We start from the raw sequence: 23,695 nt of genomic DNA, 5'->3' as shown, positions 1-23,695 counted from the left end.
TGTAACTATTTATAATGTTTCCAACCTTTTATTTTAGAAGGCAAATCGGATTATCAAATGACTCCAAATACCTTTTGGATGATATGATTATTCTCCTTCATACAACACTGACATGCCTATATCATGTAATCGATAAGAAAGCCGAAACACTAAATAAACGCACAGATCAACAATTCGGTCATCCCAGAGGAAAGGGTAGTTACCTAGGTTCAGAGGACAATATTTTTTTGCCTAGTATAGATTTGTTTTATAAAAATACTACATAACCAAAATGCAGTAACCAGAAATTCAACATCAAATTTATTTACAAGGTAGGACATATATTAGCTCAGGCTAGGCAAATGGTAATTTAGACTCTAGAGGATTGGAAACATGTAGATCCCAGTTTTTTCTAAAAAAGTAAATTTGATACACGTCGTATTGCATATGGAGATTAATCACTATTGATGCAAATCATAAAGCAAAATTGTGCTGTCATGAAATGCTTATCACGGGGAACAGATTCAACACCCCTTAACCCATTAAGGAGCACCTCTTAACAGCATTTTGAAACAGTCATCCCTTCGTAGTAATAAGTGGTTAACTTGATTTCAAGCAAGTTGAAACAATTATCTGTTAACTCTGATATAGAACCAAACTAAATGGCCAAGATAAATTCCTAAACCCAGCTAGTGATGCAACCCCAGCCTAACCCGAACAAAATACCAACAGAAGTATTGCCTTGTTAAGCTCGCACACTATATATATGATTTTAGAAATATGCAGAGGTCACACATGAAGCCCACCATCTATATTATTAACTGCAAGTGTTTGAAACCCAACCTAGTGATAAAGAAATGAAAGCAGTTATCTAATAGCTCGAGTATTCCACAATAACAGAGAAAAGAAAATAGTGATCTGATAGCTTTAAATATTCCATATCTGCAAGTCTTTGGACAACATATAGTATTTGGATTCCACAATAACAAAGAAAAGAAAATAGTGATCTGATAGCTTTAAATATTCCATATCTGCAAGTCTTTGGACTCCATATAGTATTTGGAAAAGTTCGTGATTTGATTTTAGAAAAACAGAACGACTTTCTCACGGATATTACAATGGCCATCCATTTTACAAAAATGGTGAAAATATGGAGGCAAGTTTCACCTTTACATGGCCTAGATAACAGATGCAAAGAATTTCATAAGAAAACTACATCTAAACCCCTGTAGACCCAAACCCACCAACTCCCCTGAAAGTGGAATCCAAATCCTCCACTTCCAGAACCTGCGGGGTGAGAATTTTCTCAATAATCAACTGGGCAATACGATCTCCAGCCTTAATCTCAAAACCCTGATCAGAGTGATTGAAGAGAATCACACCTACTGAACCACGATAATCCGCGTCTATGACACCAGCACCAACATCTATCGAGTGCTTCCAAGCAAGCCCAGACCTAGGAGCTGCATAAATCAAACCCACATTGGTTCTTCAAAATAGCCAAAACCGCTCAACTTCAAAACCCTTTTCCAGATTCAAAAACCCAAGGAAACCTATGTTCAAATCCACTGCCAAACATTTAAGTTTACCAAAAACACAAGAATGGCAAAGGCCATTTTAGGGGAAAACGTTACCTATTCGAGCATAAGTGCCTTCGGGAATGGCAATGGACAAATCTGTGGGCACCAGGGCCTTCCCTCGGGCGGGCACCACACAAGAAGTCGCACTGCAAGAACAAGACAGAAGCGACCAGCAAGTTTAGAGGGTAAAAACAAACAAACGCAAGACACAATGTGAAGATAAGATGACATTGAAAACGCACCTAGAGAGATCATATCCGGCTGCCAAAGCCGAACCTCTAGAAGGCAAGATAGCATTAGGCGAAAGCTTCTTTACACGCAATACTGGCTCAGAGGCACCTTCCACGCCATTATTATTCAAATACGCGGCGTTCCCATTCAACTCTATGCCCTCTGGGTAGCCTGCATCGACCTTCTGCATCTTTGGGGCAGGCTCCTCTGGCTCTGGGACTGTTCTGGGATCCATTGACCTGCTGTTAAGAGCCGTTCCCCACCCACAACAGAAAACCACTAGAGAGCTATACACGTAGATAATGTGATCTTGGCCTATTCTTAACTTCCACAGATATATTGGCAACACTTCCCCTTTGGGTCTGATTTTGGGCATTTTATATTGTGCACTATGGATTTGGCGGGAATTTTGCTGAGTTTTCAGTTTGGCGCCAAAAAGGTTCAGATGAATCGGGGGGAAATTGTACGCCAATCTCTGCAATCCCCGATCCTTTCCTTAGTTTCCTTAGTTTGATTGTTTCATATGCCAATTTAGCGCCTGTTTTAATTGGAGATGTATAAATATTTTATTTTAGCGGGAGACACTTCTATAAGGCTGTATGGTACTCCTCGTAATCAGCTCGGAGTAATTAGTTTGTAATTATACAAGAGTCGTGAGCATCGATAGTCTGTTTGGCAACACACGTGACGAATGTACCATGAAAAATATTTACTAAAACATGTAAAATTTAGAATTTAAAATAAAGTTATTTAGAAATGAATTTAAAATTAAGGTGTTTTGGTGGAAAATTTTATAAGTGTACATGTCTTTGCAAATGCTTTTGTATGTGGTACATTGCTGCTACGCTGGTACATTAGCTATGATGAAGTACACTAAGCTCTTACATTAGCCATGATAAAGCCTTCCTGTTGCTAGTATTTTTATCTTTTTAATCCCTGATTATTAATAAAATAAAATGTACAGAATCTATAGTATTAAATTGTCTTTGCAAAATTGAGATTCTTTTGTTATTTTTAATTTTTTAAATAATTTTTATTTAAAAATCCTTAAAATTAGTCACATCAGGAATTTAGATTTTAAAAAATTAAAAAATATTTTTAATTTTTAAAATATTTAATTTTAATAAAAACTTTAGAAAAAATTACAAATTAATAAAAATTGAATATAGCATACCTAATTAGATAAATATAATAATAATTATAAAAAATAAAACTCTTAAAGTTCTTTATTTTAGAATTTTAATTAATATATCAATATTTTTTAATTTGATCTAAAATACATTTTATAAAATGTATTTTAGAGAAACCAGGTTGCGCTGGCACCATCTTAGTTGGGATAGTCATCATCCTTCTTCTTTGGGATAGTCATCATCCTTCTTCTCTATGCTGACAATATTGTTCTTCTCGCAAGGTGTCCATCTAATCTTGATAAGCAACTTAGACTTCTTAAGGATTTATGCTCTACCATGGGTATGAGTGTTAACACTCACAAAACTAAAGCTATGATTATCAAATCCAAGAAGGACACTTAGGCTAATTTTATGTATGACAATAGTAACTTGGAGGAAGTGTCTTCTTACAAGTACCTAGGAATTGATATTCATCACAAGCTCAACTCGAACTATAGCATTGAGAAAAGGATTAATGCGGGGTGGAAAGCTTATTTTGGTTTTGAAAATAATTGTAAAACAGCAAACCTCTTAATCTGGGATAGAAAGAAGTTCCTCTTTGAAACTTTAGTCGCTCCTGTTATCTTATATGGATGTGAGGTTTGGGGTTGTAGCATCTCTAGAGAATCTTGGAGAAAGATTGAGCAAATCCAAAAGCGTTTTATAACATATAACCTCAAAATTAAAAGCAATAGACCCTATCCTATTCTCCTTATAGAAGTGGGTCTTTCCCCTATGGAGAACCTAGCTATGACTAGGCTTCTGTTGTACAAGCATAAGCTCAATAACATAGGAGACCATAGACTTCCTAGGCTAGCTTTAAATTCCAGCCAAAACCACCTAAGGCTCAAACGAGGTTGGTATAAAGACGCCAGGACCTGGTTAAACCATTGGGAGATCGACGAGAATGCTACATTGCAAAACATTAATAACCTTAAAAATATTGTTACTTCTATGTTCAAAGAAAAAATGTGGTGTGAGAAAGATTTAGCAGCTAAAAGAAAATTAAGATATTATAAGGAGGTCATCAACCTCACCCTAGAAGATCAAAAGTATCTCTCTGTTTTAACTAGCTCAAACAAGAGAATTAATATAGCCAAGATTAGAACGAACTCTCATGAGCTCCATAGTGAAACGGGTAGTTGGGCAGTGCCTAAAACACCATGGATGGAAAGGATCTGCCATCTCTGTGAGAATAGGAACATCGAGGATGAAAATCACTTCCTCTTAGAGTGCCCCGCATACAACCACATTAGATCTCAGTTTCATAATCTTTGTTGCAATACTAACCTTCCTAGCCTTTTACGATGTCAAAATTATAGTGAGCTAGGAGGCTTCTCTCTAAGATTTTTGAGCATCGGAATAAAATCTTAAATCAAACTAAATAATTAGTTTCTTTAGGTTTCATAGACCAAAGTTTGGTCTCAGTGGAGGTTAACCACCACCACCATCATCATCATAAATGTTTATAGATAATAGTTATTTTAAAATGTAATTTTTTAAATAAAATGTAATTTTTTATATAAAATATAAATATTTATATTATATAAATGTTTTAGATAATAGTTATTTTAAAATGTAATTTTTTAAATAAAATATAAATATTTATATATAATATAATTTTTGTTTAGAAAAAAACAAAATAAACATAAAATTTAAAATATTATTGAATTTTTTATGTATTAAAACAAAAATTAAATATATTATTGAAATTAATTAATTATATATTTTTAATTATTTTAAAATTTAAGTTTTATACTTCTTAAATATGTATATAATTTAAATAGCTTTAATAATTTAAAATATATATATTCTTAAAATTAAGTTAAATTTGTTTTTCATATATTATGTATATAATTTAAATAGTTTTAAAAATGTGAAAGAGATAGAATACTTATAGTTTTATGTAACTTGAATATAATATTGTTATTATTATTATTTATTGTCACAATAAACTGATTATGTTTTTTAGTTATTATACAACTTGAGTCGGCCTAATTGTTAAGACCATGTGTAGTTATTATACAACTTGAGTCGGCCTAATTGTTAAGACCATGTGTTTCTTCCTACGAGGTCACAGGTTCAAACTCTGAGGGGTAGAGTATGTGTGCCTTGGTAGACTTAGTAGTCAAATAGCTGCATGGAGGTAGGTCCCTTGTCCCACAAACAAGAGGGTCTCAAACACCAATTTGGTGTTTGGGTTGGCCCTGACCTTAAAATTAGATAATAATATTATTATTATTATACTTACCCAAGGCAAAATTGGATAATAATAATATGATATAATAATAATATTATTATTATACTTATAGGAGGCCATGTATAACACAATCTACGTTTTGTTTGGTCACTATTAGTTTCTGTTTAACCAAAAAAAATTTACATATTTTTCATAGTGTAACATTGCATAGTTAAAGGGTTCAAATCTCTGGAGACATGCTCTATTTGGTGAAAATTGTAAAAAAAGTTGTATGAACAAATTCTATTGTGCCCATAATCTTTTCTTTAAAGAAAAAAAGAGTTGAACTCAAGCCATACAGGAAAATATTATGATTGTGTCTCTAGTCATGGTGGGTTCAAATTTATAGAGACACTCTACTGGGTAAAAATTGTGAAAAAAATTCTAATAAATAGTCCTATAACCATTTAGTTGAAAAAACAAACATTGCATATTTAATTTTATTATTTTTTAATAATATTTTAATTTATTTATACGGCATTTGATTAATTGGACTCTTATTATGCAATTACTCGTTTTTTTGTCCATGCAATGTATTGTTGCTAACACTCATTTAAATCTTCAAATCTCTACTCAAAAAGGGATTGGCAATGGCTATTGGACAGGTTTTATAAGAAGATTGCAGGGTGGGAATATAAATTTCTTTCTCTAGCTGGCAGATTTATTTTAGTTCAGGCTGTCCTATGCCAACTTTCAGTCTACTGGGCTCACATTTTCTTTCTTCCCAGCAGTATTATAAAACAGATGAACAGACTGGTTGCAAATTTCCTGTGGGGAGGTCATGCATATCAGAGCAAAATACATCTTGTCAAGATGGCCTCTATTACAAAACCAAAAAGGGCGGGTGGATGGGGTTTGTTAGACATTCGCACTTTTGGAAATGCCCTTCTCTGCAAGTCTCTCTATAGAGGAATATATGATGACGGGCCATGGAGTAAGATTGTAAAGACGAAATATCTAAAAGGAAAGAGCATAGAATTTTGGTACAGGAGGCGGTCCATTGGCATCAGAAGCGGCTCGATGATATGGCAAAGCCTGAGAAAAGTCCATCCTTTTTTCATAAAAAACTTTCGCTGGAACCTTTATTCCGGATCAAATATTTTTATTGCTTTTGATTCTATTTCACCTGCCCGGGAATTCTCGTTCCCCCATCCACTGTTATGCAATCTTCATAGGCTGGGATGTTTTACGTGGGATAAGTTGATAAAAGAATGGTCTGGCTCTTCTCCGGTTTGGAAGGATGGGGAGGAGTTGCATTTACCCCAATCGATGCTTCCTCTTTGGATGACGGTAAAAGCGAGACTTGATAGTTTGGGGATCACCCGAACGGGTTCAAAGGATCGTCTGGTATGGTCTCTCCATAAACCTGTGAGCGTAAAGCACATTTATGCTGATATGATTTCCGTTATTGCTGGAAGTCCTCCCCCGCATTTCCCTCCCTGTTTTTGGAAAGCTGCATGTCCGCTGAAGATGATTATTTTCTCTTGGCTGCTATTTGGGAACAAAAATCTCACATGGGAGATTCTTCAAAGGAGAAGCTGGCAGGGTCCGAGTAGATGTTCCATGTGCCTCAATGACACGGAAACAAACTTGCATATGTTCTTTCAGTGCCCCTCGTCCCTTTATATCTGGTATGATTTGTCTTTATATTTTGGTTTCCCTTACAACATATTTTCTTCTGTTCAGGAAGGTTTTATTTGGTGGAGTAGACAATCCTCATCTTGGAGATCGTTGTTCATTATCACATGCTGGTACTTGTGGAACTGGAGGAACGCACACATTTTCCAAGACTCTAAGGAACCTCTCCATGCTATTCTTCAGCGTATATTGGCTTGCCATGATTCCTATCATCAGAATGCCTCTATGCCAAACATGTCTGCCATATGATGCTGCGGGGTTTTGCTCCTGCAAGAGGTTTTATCCCTCAAGATCGTCAGTATCATGTCTGTTGGATCCTCTTTTCCATGGCCGGGCGTATCTGCCCCTTCTTTCTTATATGTTTTTGCATGTATCTGTATATGGTACAGTCTCGTCAAGTATTGACATTTCTTTGTCGAGCTTTTTTTGAACATCTGGTATTGTAGATGTGTAGTATATGTCACTTCTCTCTTTTCTGAGTGTTTAGATCTGGTCTATCTGACATCTATTTTTTGCTAAGGATGATAGGCATATATCGCCTCTATGGATTATCTGTATGCTTTTTCTAAAAGGGAGACCGGACATTTCTATGCCTCATCCGATTATGTATTGATGATCTTTATATACTCTTAATATAAAGCTATGTTGGTTTTTTTTCTCTGAAAAAAAAATAAAAAATCTTCAAATCTCTAAATCAGATGATGCAGATCATCTTGAACGTCTCTCCCTTATCTTTCTGCCCAGGTAACAACATTGTACAATTTGTTTTTTTCATCCCAGCTGTGGCGGATTATTACATGAAAAAGCCCGAAGAAAATATACATTGACCGAGGAGAAAGAGATCCCCTCATTGGAGATTAAGGTTGGCGTGCAATTTTAAGGAAGTGAAACCATTATTAACATCACTGGCCAAAAAAACCTCCTCAAAATCTGCGAGGAATTCTTACTGCATTTTTTCTTTATAATATCTGGTTAGAAAGTTACCTGTAGACTGTTCCTAAGAGCCCTCACATGCCTGATGCAAATTACTTTATTTCACATTTGATTTCTGAAATCTTTAGAGGATAATGAGCAATATTTTCCTGCAAAAGTTGTTACAAGCATGATTTCTTATGATTTGTCAATTGCTTGCTTGTGTTTATCTTTTTCATAAACATTATTTTATTAAGCATGGGATTTTTGTAGAGCTCCAACATAAAAATTATTAAGAGGGGATTTTTGGAGAGTTCCAACAAAAAACTTTGGCAATATGAAATCTCTTTAAAATTAGGGCATCCTGTTCTTCATAGTCAACGGGAAAATTTTATTTAGAAATAGCATGATTTGATTTAAGAGAAATGGAGTTGATAAAATATTTGATTTTCACCGGTTAAGAATTTCTTTAAAACTGTTTTTTTAAAATACTTTTTATTTAATATTTTATTTACATATTATTTATTATAATTTCATTATTATAGAAGCAATCAATTTGAACAGTTTTATATGTTTTCTGGGTTGTCATGAGAGTATATGGTTATGAATTTAGATTTTACTAAATTTGGAAGTAATCATTTTACTATAAATATTTTAATTATTCATTTGAGTTATCAATATATTATTTTTAAACATCTATTTAAAATTTACTATTTTATATGTTTAAGTTTAATTATAAAGTTCACTATACTAATGTTGCTATATAAATTAAATGGTTAGTAAATTGCCCATATACATCAATTTATAATAAATCAAAATACTTACTTTATAACATATCTCATATTTCTAAAATGATCAAAAATCATAAAAACTAATTAAAGTATCATTTTATTTTATATATATATATATAGATACATTTTAAAAACATGAAACAAGATTCTTAATTATGGAGATATACACCTCCACTTTACCATGGAAATTCTTAATTTGTAAATACTATTTGTTACAATACTATGGGTCAATACCATTGGTTATCAACACTACATGCCCAAAACCATAACTCATTGACACTTATTTACATGATATTTTTTTTAATTAATCAATTTAATTAAAAAGTGAAAATATGATGGGTATGGCTTCTTAAGGATTTATGTTCCACCATGGGTATCACTGTTAACACTGACAAAATAAAAGTTATGATTATCAAATCCAAGAAGGACACTTACGTTGATTTTATGTATGATAATAGTAACTTGGAGGAAGTGTCTTTTTACAAGTACCTAGGAATTGATTCATCACAAGCTCAAGTGGCTTGAAAATAATTGTAAGACCACAAACCTAGTAATGTGGGATAGAAAGGAGTTCCTCTTTGAAACTTTAGTCACTCCTGTTATCTTATATGGATGTGAGGTTTGGGGTTGCAACATCTGTAGAGAATCCTGGAGAAAGACTGAGCAAATCCAAAAGCGTTTTATAACGTATAACCTCAAAATTAAAAGCAATACACCCTATCCTATTCTCCTTATAGAAGTGGGTCTTTCCCTTATTGAGAGCCTAGCTATGACTAGGCTTCTATTGTACAAGCACAAACTCAATAATATAGGAGACCATAGACTTCCTAAGCTAGCTTTAAATTCCAGCCAAAACCACCTAAGGCTCAAACAAGGTTGGTATAAAGACACCAGGGCCTGGTTAAACCATTGGAAGATCAACGAGAATGTTGCATTGCAAAACATTAATAACATGAAAAATATTGTTACTTCTAAGTTCAACGAAAAAATGTGGTGTGAGAAAGATTGAGCAGCGAAAAGAAAATTAAGATATTATAAGGAGGTCATCAACCCCACCCTAGAAGATCAAAAGTATCTCTCTGTTTTAGCTAGCTCAAAGAAGAAAATTAATATAGCCAAGATTAGAACAAACTCTCATGAGCTCCATAGTGAAACACGTCGTTGGGCAATTCCTAAAACACCATGGATGAAAAGGATCTACCATCTCTGTGAGAATATGAACATCGAGGATGAAAATCAATTCCTCTTAGAGTGCACCGCGTACAACCACATTAGATCTCAGTTTCATAATCTTTGTTGCAATACTGACCTTCCTAGCCTCTTACGATGTCAAAATTATAGTGAGCTCGGGAGGCTTCTCTCCAAACATTTTGAGCATAGGAATAAAATCTTAAATCAAATTAAATAATTTGTTTCTTAAGTCCGATGGACCAAAGTTTTGTCTCACTGGACATTAACCATCATCATTATCATCATCATATATATAAATTAAACATAAATATACATTTTAAAATGAAACAAGATTCTTAATTATGTAAATTTACACCTCCACTTTACCATGAAAATTCTTAAATTGTAAATATTATTTGTTACAATATTGTGAGTCAATACCATTACTTATCAACACTACATGCCCAAAATTATAAGTCATTAACACTTATTTATATGATATTTTTTTAATTAATCAATTTAATTAAAATAGACACAAATACTTTAAACATAAATTTCAACTGTCCATTTGTGTATATTATTAAAAAATATTCTAGAAATTACTCATAATTAAATTAAAATTCCAAAAACTTTATTCCAAAATAAACATGCTTATCAACATCATTATATACTATGATATCACACATTTAAATTATTTTTATAAATTCAAGTTATAAAAAAACTAATTACTATTAACTTTGAAATTAAACCTTACACTAAAATAAAATATACAATCAACATCAACTCAAATATATATCTAATATAACCACATTTAATTAACATGTCGTGTATGTGTTTTTTTAATTAACATGTCGTGTATGTGTTTTTTTTTTTTACGGAAATGTATATTTCTTCTAATACAAGGCTTTTGTGTCTTTTGTATTATTTTTCTTATAAGTATCTAAAGTTTTACATTTTAATGTTTTATCATATTTTAATTATGTTAAAATAAGATTATAATTTTGTTATATATAGTTTTAATATGTTAAGGAGTTTGTTAGTTTTATATAAATTGTTAATTAATAGTAAAATGTATTATTAAGATTGTGTTTTAAATCAATTTAAGAGGCATTTGAAAAAAAAATTATTATTATTTTTTTAATGATCATTTACTTATTTATATTTATTATTTGATGTTTTGTTATGGTTTGCAAAGTTTATGGGGTATTTTTAGAATTGTGGTTGTATCTACAAGAAATTTAGGAACTGAAACTTAGATTTTTTTGGGCACATTTGCTTTGTTACTCTTTTATTTCTTAACTGTTTTTCTTAGTGTATTTTTGGCTTAGGGTTATAAGAGGCTTATGATCTTTCCTTCAAATAATAGGGAGTTCTAGAGAGAGAGGAAGTGACAGTAATGAAGGTTAAGGCCCATATAAGGAGGAGTTGATTATGTTGGATTGAGTGTCATGCCCACAATAACTAGTCACCATTTCAAACTTATTGTTGGCACAAACAACATTTACTACTTGATTGGCCTAGAGGGTCATGGCTTAGTTGAAATTACCTGGAAGGGGTAATTTTCATCGAAGTTGACTCTAAGATTAACACTAATATGTCTACTATATCAACTGGTTGAATACTTGCTTTCCTTGTCAAAGTCCTTTCCATAAGATTAGGCATTTCCCTCCATTTACTAATGTTGACTCCAATATATATATATTACTAAGTATATGTTGGTATGCACACTTCTCTCTCATTCTCTCCCCCCCCATATATGTTATATCAGTATGTATACTAGGACACATGCCAACATATACCTAGTAACATGTTAGTATATAGCCCAACACACACACATATATACATATAATCGTATCTATAAAGGTTTATATATCAACATGTTATGTTGGTAATATACCAGTATATATGTACTAACATGTTATGTTAGTATATATACTACTGTGCATACCAACATATGTGTACTACTATATGTATTGAATACATATTTATACCTCTACTTCTTTTAAGTAGATTTTCTTCTTTATTTCACCTATTTTATATTTATTTTTCAATTTATGGTTTCTTTTCTATTTTTGTTTTAATGGCTATAATAACATTGTTATCATGGCACAATTTTTTACTATCCATGTTAATTTCTCCTTCCTTTTATCCACATGACTTTGTTCATGTTTCTTTATGCCTGTATATCTTTAATATAAGCAACTATATAGAGGTTAACCTAAGCTTGCTCTCATGTGGAAGCAACCTTAAATGAGTTTTCATAGATTTACATCTATCATAATGTGATTCTTCAAAGTCATCATTTTAATATGGCAACAGGCTACAATAAGGCATCATCCATGTTGTAGTGATCCCTCTACCACTATGACTATTGTCTCCCTTTGAGGGAACCACTAACTTCTATTTTATGTAGCTCTAGACATGGAAGGAGTGGTAATAATGAAAGTTGAGGTTGATACAAGACATTTATTATGTAGGATAGAATGTCACGACCACAATAACTAGCCACCATTTAAGGCTTATTGTTGGTGTTGACAATATTTACTACATGACTGGCATAAAGGGCCTCGGCTTAGTTGAAAAAAGGTGGGAAAGTTGCTTTTCATCAAAGTTCACTCTAATCTATCTATGATATCAACTTTTTTAATACGTTCTTTCATTATCAAAGACCTTACCATAAGATTAGGCACTACCCTATGTTTAATAATGTTTACTCTTCTGATACATTCCTTATATCCCCCTGAACCCTAGTACATGTTTTGTAGTTTATAGCATTGTTAATGGTACTTGATCATTTAAAGATTCATAAAGGGCATAAGGGCCCTATTTTCCTCCCTTGACCTTGACTAATGCCTTAATACAACCATCCTAGAACAAAATACTTCATAATTGTACCCATGTTCCACTTTGAGACTAACATCACCTATAAAGGATATGTATTACCATTTGAGGTCATGGCCATTGTCATTGAGCCTTAGAGATCCATTTATGGTATAAGGCCCTTGTTTTTCTCCCTTGGTTATGGTTAAGGCCCCAATACCCACATCCCTATTGTACAAAAACTCCTAATCATATCCATATCCATCTTATATAAAAAAGATCACCTTTAAAGTGTCTATGTTGCGGTCATGGCCTTGATCATAGCCCATAAACTCAAAAAACTTAGGTAGGGTGCAATCCCCTCATTTTATTCCCTAACCATGGTCTCAGACTCATCTATAGTGCACAAAACGTCATATCAGTGCCCATATCCCACTTTAAGAATGATGATATGCTATATAAGGTATGTTTTCTAGTTTGAGCTCTTTTTCATGTATCTTTGTCCCTAGAATTTCCATATAGGGCCTAAGGTGTAACGCCATCCTCCCAAATTTACCCAAGCTACCTAGTCCACTAGGGTAAACATGCAACAAGAGACTACTATGATGTGATTTGACGCCCCACGTATAGTTAAGGAAGTGAAATTGACAAAAAAAAACCAAACTAGCCTTCCACACATGCTGCCAACCAACCTTTCTAGGTGACCAACCCCTGAGGAAACTTAACTTTTCATTGATCTAACTCCCTAGTCGCTCTCTTGACAAGCCATGCATGTGACTTTAGGCCTCCAGTTGCTCCCACAGTAAGGGAAATCCAGTGATTGTGGAATTTTTCAGATATTTTTGTGTCAGCAACCCCATATTATGTACCACGTTTTCAATGCCAGGACTTAGGCCACTACCCAACACTTCATGAAAAATTCAGAAATGATAAATAACACTAAGACAAAGGTACTAATTCAAACATTTGATCAATGACTTGACTGGACCCCTACTAGCCATGACATACATTTCATCAAACATGTCAGAAATATGCATTCTACAAGTTATAACAACAGATCTAAGCATAGGGGTCTCATATTTATCTAAGAATCGCTAAGAGGCATTGATGACTTATCACATTAGTTGGATTATCATCTATTAGGTAATATATTCATTTTTTATTCATATACAAATCAAAACATGAGGAGAGCTAGACATCATCACTGTCATAAAACATACTCATAACCAACATAAAAACAACAGAATAACAAGGACACAACAACCATAAAATACACATATAAACTAGTACATTTACACATGAAATGCCAAGGTGAAGGAACTCTTATTAATGAATGCATAAGCCAACCAGGTTTGGGAATTCCATGTACCACCCGACCATAGATTGGCTGAACAAAACATTTCTTTCAACAAATCACCCTCTTGTCATATTCTAAGCATGAATGTGGGACTCATAACCAAAATCGACCAAGGCTTCCTGAGGCTGAACCACCTCACCCTCATCAATAGAACCAAGCTTTACCACAATCCCCACTGAATCCCTAGGCCCTTAACAAGCATGGATGCCACCAGATTTCTCCACCTACAATGTGAGAAATTTTCCTTTCTCCTAGTCTCTATGCTTTACCGTATATCCCATCCAGGATTCCTAGGCCAAACTGAGACTCCACCCTCCAGGGTTTACTATATATCCTACCATTCACCGGCCAAGGATTCCTAGGCCTGATTGAGGGCACCCACCTCTACTCTTTACCTTATATCCAACCATTCACCGGTCGAGGATTCCTAGGCCCACCGGGGTGTCAAAAATCTGGCTTTACCGCAACCCACGGTCCGGTTCAGGGGTTACTAGGCCAAGGCTTTACCACAATCCAAACTCTAATTCAAGGATCACTAGGTCATGTGTTCTTTCTTTTAGAGACTACCTCACTTAATTTTGAATCCATCCAACAATCCATTTCAACCACAACATGAGAACCTCATCACACCATGGCTATCTAGAAATGGCAAGGCTAGGTTGAAAAACATTGTCACACCTGACAAAACCCATGTCAATGATAACAAGAGAGAAAAATACACACATGCATAACCATGCATGCCAAAAATGCTAAGTAAATCATACATGCAACTTGATACCTGCAAATAATCTCATTGTAGTCGCTTGATCCTGCTCTTCTTTGATTGATCTTTGCTTCCTCTTGCCTTCTTTGCTTTTCTTGATCCAATGTTGAAGTGTTCCAAAAAAAACTCTAGGTGTCCAAGAGTGTGTGAGAGAGAGAATAGAGAGAGAGAGATCCAAAATTGAACTGACCAAAGGTACCAACGGATCTTTAGAAGCCTTTTTATTAATGAGACCTCTATTTTCTTCATTTTCTGTTATTTTCCTTCATTTTCCTCCTCACATGCAACATGTGACCTTTCACCTTCCTTTCTCCTATTTTCCATTATTTTCATAAATAAATTGTCAAAAATACCATTTTTCCTTTCCAAAGCCTTTCCATTGCCTTTGCCAATATTCTTAGCCATAATAAACCAAATGAACACCCACACTAGGATGTTTTTGCCCAAAATTCAGCTTGGAATAAGTGTCCCATAATCGTGGTTATTATTTTGCCTTTATTAACTTTTATTACATGGAATTTTCACCAGGGTTGTTACATACGGGCCTTATTTTTCTCTTGTGCCCACTAGCAAGGTCGTAGGACCCATCCCTACAATCTGAAACACTATTGGAGCAACCACATTCCACTTAGAGACCAGATTTCTTGATTTTCCAATTTTTCCCAATAAGGACCCACATTAATATATTGGCATAAATATGTATTCAATACATATACTAGTACACAACTAATGGCATTTATAGTGGTATATATACCAACATAATATGTCCATATATATGCTAATATATAGCAATATAATATGTTAATATATATACTTTTATATCTACTCATATATATGTTAATATGTTGGCCTATACACTCATATATACTAATATATAGGTTGACACACCTAGCTACAAAAACACAAACCATTGGATACATTCATTAGTTCTCTCCTAAAAAAAGAATTAAAAAGAAGCTCAAATAGAAACATAAATCAAAATGGTAGGGAGTGTCTCCTCTCCATGGGGGTAACAAGGAAATCAATATGCTACCTTGTTCCATTTTTTGTTTGTAAAGGTTGCTATAAGGGGTTTCTCATTATAATTTGCGTCATAACAATTCCAATCATCAATTCTTTATAAGGCATCTTAATATGAAAATTGTTTATGTTATGACAAAGGATGCAAAAACTCTAAATGAAACTATTAATAGACTTTACAAATGGTGATCCAATAAGTCCTTTGATAAGAATGGGTTTTTTCATACTTCAAGACAGATAGGAGATATAAGGATCTAACAATGTAATAAATTGGAATCCACAATTATTTTTTAGATAGTATACAATTAGTTTACTTCTCATGATAACTACAAATGTATCTAGCTTACCATGCAATTCATAAAAGGGTCCTTGTTTCTTTTAGGTTGAAAAGAGGTCATAGAATAAAAAAGAGTTGGTGGTTAACCCACCCAAACATTGGACTTTATATTATACGAATTGCAATAAACCAAACCTTATTCTCTACACAACTAAGTACATTACATAGTTAACATATCTATCCTCAATCAATAACACAAGTCAAAATGTATTTGAAGTACTATTGATTAAAAATTAGATATACCTCATAAATGTGACAACCACACCTCACATGTGGTATAGTATATCTAAAGGCATATGGTATTAGTGCATAGTAAGAATTTTATTTAACTCATATTGATAAAAGTTTGATATAAGAAGTTTGATCTCGCTTATGGTAGATTTTATGCACAAATATACGTTTTGAAGGTGGTTGAATTAATTCATATTTAAAAGGATGGATCATTGTATGTGATGTAGAACATGTGGCGCTAACCAGATTATACAAATAGGCACACATACTTCACAAAGTATTGGTGTTCCTCGAAATCCTCGACTTGTTTCATATTGCAAAGGTTACCAACATGTTATGCTATAAATGTAGAGGTTATACATTAGATGTGGCATAATTAACACCATGTAATATTTATAACAACGATGATCATATAAGGTTTTAGTAGTTGATGTGGATATATTTAACATGGTTTTGGGAATGCATTAAACTCCTGATTAAATGATTTATCCTTGTGGTATCGACCCCTTGATATGGTGATTTGTTGAAGTTATTGCAATGTGCTTCAAGAAAAGGGTCGCCTTGAGCTGCCAAATACAAAGGGTAGTTGGCATGCCATAGCTAGGTTTGGAGGCATTGACAGACTATGTTTTCTTGTTGAGATCTTAGAGAACTCAAAGGATTTATGTTTTACATTCCATCAAGCTCTAGAATTATTCACAATCGCCTAGGTACAACATTTAAGCACTATGGGACAAAGTGTGGCACGCAAACATCTTTGAGAATGTAATTTTGATTAATTTCTTAATAAATATTGTCATTATTATTATTTTATTTACTGCGATTGTTTGGGGTTAATCCTCTCATGTCATTTATCCCTATCATTTATTCTCACTGTTTGTTCATGTGGGCTCCACATACATATGAATGAAAATGTAAATCCCTTTATTTCACATATATGTGCCAACATGAGTGGAAACCCCAACCATTAGATAAATTTTGAGGTCTAAAATGGGCCTCCTAAGGAATATTATAAAATAATAGTGGAAATAATAAAATTGTAAGATCCTGAATAGGAAAATCTGAAGGGATCTAGATCACTATAACGTTTCATTTAACATTTTCTTCACAATAATTTTCAGATATCGTTACAGCACATGTATTTATAGTAAATGTTATCACCCCAAGAAACTCTCCTAGGTTGTAGCTCGGAGATGCTCGGGAACATTACAAACTCAACTTAATGTTGGAAATGGCTGAATGGAAGAGATGATGCTTGTTCAAGCCAGATAACCACTTCTACTTTGCTTGACTCCAGACATGCGTGAACACCCTCAGACTACAAGGCTTTAGACCACCAATTACTCACAGTTTAAGGATTAGGTGAACACGGAGAATACTGACCACACCAGCAGATGCACAAGACCTTGTGATGGCCAGCTGCAACCAGTAAAGAAGTCTGCAAATCTAATTCCCTAATGCCCAGACAGGATGACAACTCTCTGGCACTAGGTGAACATAAACCAGAATAACTTATTCACTGATACCTACAAGATTTTAACACAGAGACAGGATGACAGCTTCTCTAATGCTAAACAACAAGAGTTCAGGAATAAAGCATATCAAGCACAGCTTGGAAAGGAAGAAGCATGAAAAGTGAGCAATTAACAGCAAAAGAAGCTTGTATTAGCTGAAAATGAAGACGAGACGCTGCAAGTATCAAAGTAGTTACAGTCTCCAGAAGTTGAACCTTACATCAAAATAACAACCATCAACCCTGATTACATCTTGTTTATGGGTATATATAGAGTTTGAATACAAAGGCACTTGGCCATTCTAAGTATGAGGAGGTCATAATTGACCACCAATCGCTTTAACTATCTGATGGAGTATCTGGTGCGATTGTTTGCCGTAGTGGATGGGTTTGATCTCCTCGAGTGCTCTGTTGTCCTTCTCGAGCAAGTGGAGTGTCGTATGGGATGAAGTCCCATAACTGCTAAATGAATTCACCTGATGGAGCTCTGTACCTTTTCTTCTCGGCCTTACTATCTCGTGAATGTGGTTGTTGAGAGACTACTGTAAACAGTACCAAGAACTGGTTGTGTTCGTCCTTTGGAAGCACAAAACAATCAAAGGTCGCGTACTGCATGGCAGGTGGACGAACTGGACGGAGAAACAAGATTGGCCGTCGGATTGAGCAGATGGACGACGGGCATGGTTTGGTGGGGAGTACCGGTAGATATGGAAGCGAGGCAAACACAGGCCGTTGGATCTCGGGCGGATAGATCCAACGGTCATTGGGTGTCGAAGATGAGTGAGCATTACCGAGCGGGAAAATGGGTTCGAGTGGTAAGTGGTATTGCTCGCACCGTCGTCGGGGGTCGGGCGGTAAACATACAACGGCGGGCGATACTACTCGGAGGGCGACGTGTGGCAGCTAAAATCGCTCTTGATCGCATGTTAACAGGCTGTCACTTCGCGGGCGCGGGAAGAGCGAATGCCGTCCGATCGTGGTGGAGGTGATCGGACGGTGGGGAACAAACGGGTAGGTTATTCATTGACTGCGGCGGGGGGACCGTTGGATCGGGGTACGGCAATCAACGGCTCTAATTTAAAGGTGACTGTGGGCTACAGAGGCACAAGGTCATGCAGTGGCGGTGCTATGTGGCTTTAAACTTAGCACTTTGGGGCTTGAAGAAACAGGGTCTTATGCCGAGTTTAGGAGGAAAAGCAGAGATAGCAGGGTTAAGGGAGGGTAAGTGGAATGAAGGAGAAGAAGGAAGGTGACTGCTGCGAGCTCTCTTTTGAGCAAAAACACATGGCCAAGCTTGTATTTAGCCCTCCAAATGTCAAGATATGTAGCAAAGCTAACACTAGCTCCTTCTGGGGATAAGATCCTCCCTGTGAGGTCTCAAGAACTGTAGATCATTACCTTTCCTGTGAAAAACAAATTAGCAAAATTTCCTGGTGTTCCATTGGTCATGGAGTCTAACTAAGCATATACTAAAGCAGATAGAACAACATATTTACAATTTAAGGCCAAAGACCTTAAATAACATAAAATTTCAGAAAACGCCCATTAACTGGGCCTCCAAAAATTGTTTCCCCTTCCATACTTTGCAGCATGAAAGTATTGTTCCCTTGGATCTGAGAGATGATAAAAGGCCCTGTCCAAAAAGCATCAAACTTCCCATGGTTTCTTTTCTTCTCTTTCAGTGCATCCCACTTAAGAACTAAGTCCCCATCGTGAAAATTATCTGTTATTATTCTTTTGTCAAAAAATTCCTTGATCTTCTTTTGATGTGCTACTGACCTTTCAACCAGTTGTTCTTTGATTTGATGTACCTCTACTAAATTAGTGATCCTTTTTGCCATGTCTTCTTCCTCATCCTGCTCTTCTTGCAAGAATTTTGCCACAGGGAGGGTTAACTGAATCGGGAATACAACTTCAGTGCCATATACCAACTTGAATGGAGAATTTCCTGTGGATTTCTTGGTGGTCACTCTATCAGCCCACAGTGCATATTTGAGCTTAGAATCCCAATTCTTTTTGTTGTCTTCCAATAGCTTTTTAATTATGCTTATTAGGCTTTTGTTGGAAGATTCTGCTTGACCATTGCCTTATTAGGCTTTTGTTGGAAGATTCTACTTGACCATTGCCTTCAAGGTAATATGAGGTGAAATGAACCAGCTTAATGCCCATTGAGTCACACATGTCCACCAATTCTTTTGCCCTGAAGGCTGTTGCATTGTCTGTGATCAATTTATGTGGACAACCAAATCTGGTGAAGATATTCTCTGTCAAGAACCTCATGACCACATGATGATCAGCCTTTCTGGAAGGGATTGCTTCAATCCACTTAGTGAAGTAATCTGTGGCTACTAAGATCCATCTGTGCTGGCCACTGGAATGTGGATTGATTTCTCCAATGAAATCCAAGCCCCACTGCTGAAAAGGGCCACTGGAATGTATGGGTTTTAAGGGCAGGGACTTCAATTGCTGTTTCCCTTCAAATCTTTGGCAGCTGTCACAAGATTTAACAAATGAAAAGACATCAGCAAACAAGGTGGGCCAATAATACCCAGCTCTAAGGATTTTGTGGGCTATAGTTTTCCAATAATGGTGTCCTCCACATATGCTGGAATGAAACTGCTGCATCACTTCCATGGATTGTTCTTTGTCCAGACACCTCAAGAGAACTCCAAAGGGGTCCCTCCAGTAGAGCAGATTTTTATGGATGCAATATCTAGCTGCCCTGAGCTTAATAGTTCTGGCCTGGCTTGAACTAAGGCCTGGAGGAATTTCTAGCTTCAGCAAAAATTGAGCTATTGCATAGTACCAATCACAAGAAGCTAGATTTTTTGCCAATGACTGATTTTTCCCAGGTTCAGCTGCTTCTTCTTCTGTCTGACCATTCTCTGAAATCGTGCTCATGAGATTTATGTCCAGCGTTCTACAATTTTCTTCGGCCATCAGTCTGGCAAGGCCCTGACCTCTGACAAGCTTAGTGGGCTTTAGTTCTATGTTAAATTCAATAAGCTTTGCAATCCATTTAGCCCTTCTTCCATTAACATCAGGCTGCGTTAGAACATCTTTTATTGAAGCAGAGGGTACATATGCAATTATCTTGGAATGCAGAATGTAAATTCTGAAAGCTTTCAAAGACTTGATAAGAGCATATGCCTATTTTTCAATGATATCATACTTCAGCTCAGCGTCCCTTAATGTTTTGCTGAAAAAAGCCACTGGATGCTCTGGGCCTTCTTCATCTGCTTGCAATAAAACTGCTGCAAGGGTGTCTTCAGAGGCAAATGAAAATATATGGAACTCCTTGCTGTAATTTGGATTTCTTAAAGTGGGAGCTTCCATAATAGCTTTCTTAATGGACTCAAAGGATCTTCGTGTTGCATCAGTCCATTTGATTTCCGACCCCTTTCTCAACATGGAGGTAATATGCTTTACAAGTTCTGTGAAATTTGGGATAAACCTCCTTACAAAATTTATCTTTCCCAGAAAGGACTGAATATCTTTCTTTGATCTTGTAATAGACAAGGTCTATATTGCTCTTACTCTTTCTGGGTCAATTCGAACACCTGCAGTAGAAATGACATGCCCTAACAGCTTGCCCTTCTCTAAAGCAAACTGTGAATTTTTAGGATTGATTGAAATCCCAAACATTATGCACATCAGGAACACCTTTTTCAAATGCTGCAAATGGTCATGATGGCTGCTGGAATACACTGTTATATCATCAAGGTAGACCAGGACGAACTTATCCTTCTCTCCCACAAATGCTATATCCATATCTCTCTGAAAGGTGGCTCCAGCATTCATTAGTCCAAAAGGCATCTTGGAATACATAAAAGTGCCCCAAGGAGTGGTGAATGTAGTGTTTTCTTGATCATTTGGATGTACAACAACCTGATTATACCCTGAAAATCCATCCAGGAAAGACATCACTTTGGCCCCTGAGACCTTCTGCAGCAAATGCTCCATCTTGGGTAGAGGATAGTTGTCTTTCTTAGAGCATTTATTTAAGTTTATGAAATCAACGCAAAGCCTGATTTCTCCACTTTTCTTCCTCACCACTACCAAATTGGCTACCCATTTTGAATATCTGAGAGGGACTATGATTTTGGCAGCCAGTAACTTCTTGATTTCTTTTTCAATCAGAGGAAGGAGCAAAGGATTTATGGGCCTCAGCTTCTGCTTAAAAGGGATGGTGTCTTTCTCTAAAGGAATTTTATGCTGGATGATCTTTTTGTCATATGTTTTCAGGTCACTATATTCCCAGGCAAAGACATTGGCAAATTGCTTCATTAAATCGCAGTATTCAGAACTCTGGGCAACAGAAAAATGGGTGGATAGATTTATATATCTTGGTTGTCCTAGATTCCCTACATTATGCTTACAGACTACAGATTGGTCTTCTTTTTGGGCAGCCTTATAAGGGACATCGTTTTGGTCAAACAACTTTTCTAATGGAACCAGACCCTTAGGTATATGATCGCTGGGCAGTTGGAAAATGCTATCTTTACCAATTCTATTTCTAAGCTGAGATTGGGGATTTTCTTCCAAGGCTTCATTCTCTTGGTCAATTTTTATTTCAGAAAATTCATCAATGACTTGCAGAAATTTATTCACTTCATCATCATCTTCAAAAACTTTCCAATGCTGGACATTATCAGGCAAGGATGATCTATATTTAATCTGAACTTCATAATTTGGGAGGCATGGGAGGGATAAACATGCTAGCTAACACAGCAAGGGAATCAGCAAGCTGATTTTTTACTCTAGGGATATATGAGATACAAAAATTATCAAAAAGAATCTTCAAGTCTCCATACCTCGTCTCTGTATGCTTTCAGCCTTGGGTGCTTTGCTTGGAATGTTTTATTCACTTGCTGAATGATAAGATCATCATCTCCAAACACCTTTATGTTCCTGATTCCTCTGATTTTAGCTGCATTAAGACCCAATATCAGAGCTTCATATTCTCCTATATTGTTCGTGACTTGAAAGGCTAGCTTAAAAGACAGATGTGTGCTTTCTTGTTCTGTAGATATCAGCACCACCCTTGCTCCTGCAGTTTCCATGGAGCATGCTCCATCAAAGAACATCTCCCAAACCTGACTTCCTTGCTCTCGCTCTGCCTGATTCATTGGTTTTTTGATCTGCATGGAGGCCTTCTGGGATTCTTCAATTTGGAGAATACAAGCTCAAAAGTCAGTGTCCACAGCATATATGGGATGGTTAGAAGGATTACTCTCATCACTGATGATGTAGGCCAGTTGTGCTTGTCTGTACAATCTCCTGCTTTCCCCTCCAAAGACTGGGACGGTGGCATAGGATAAGTCATTCTGTAGTGTCCCACCTAGTCTCTTGATCCACCCTCTGGACAACAGCATGCCAAACTTGGGAGGGACATCTGCTACCACAATATCCATGATCATGCTCTTCATGGGCAACTGAGTGAGGGTAATGGCCAGGTCTTTGATTAATCCTAGGCATTTTACCTTCCTTGAATCAAATGAGAATAAGTCATGATATGGTCTAGTGATATCAAGGCCTAACTCTTCCATGACAGCTTTAGGCATCAAATTGTGGCTGGCCCTTGTGTCTAGCAGGCAATTGTGGAGGATTTTGTCATGAATGGTCAAGGAGACATAAAATGATGGGGAACTATCATCAGCAGGTTTAGTCATTTGGCTAAGCACAACTACAGGCTTATCGTCTTTCAAATTGACATAGTTAGTGGGGGTTTGTGAGGCTTTCAACTCAAGGGCATCAAGGATAGGCTTTCTAAAAACTTCACTCTTTACTAGTTCTATAAGAGGTACAAATATTTTTAACTTCTGGACTTCTGACTCAAAACTAAAAGGGGAAGGGGACTTATCAGGACCTCTTACCTCTTGAGTTGGTGCTTTGAGGATGACTGGATCAGCTGCTGGCTTCTTCTGTTTGATATTCTGTTGCTT

General features: G+C 35.8%; 1 protein-coding gene across 1 annotated transcript; it reads right to left on the bottom strand.

The window, feature by feature from the left end:
• Positions 1-962: 962 nt before the first annotated feature.
• On the bottom strand, positions 963-2,181 carry LOC149179672 (deoxyuridine 5'-triphosphate nucleotidohydrolase-like). Its single transcript, XM_089418034.1, has 3 exons — positions 1,802-2,181; positions 1,614-1,705; positions 963-1,442 (listed from the first exon to the last, which is right to left on the bottom strand). The coding sequence occupies exons 1-3, from the start codon at positions 2,164-2,166 to the stop codon at positions 1,198-1,200; spliced, it is 702 nt and encodes a 233-aa protein (XP_089274160.1). The 5' UTR covers positions 2,167-2,181; the 3' UTR covers positions 963-1,197.
• Positions 2,182-23,695: the final 21,514 nt, after the last annotated feature.

The sequence above is a fragment of the Pinus tabuliformis genome, chromosome 3_2, assembly GCF_031772625.1.
Source record: "Pinus tabuliformis cultivar Carrire ecotype Pingquan chromosome 3_2, CPIR1, whole genome shotgun sequence".
Lineage (NCBI taxonomy): Eukaryota > Viridiplantae > Streptophyta > Pinopsida > Pinales > Pinaceae > Pinus > Pinus tabuliformis.
This window is presented reverse-complemented; position numbering and strand designations above follow the sequence as displayed.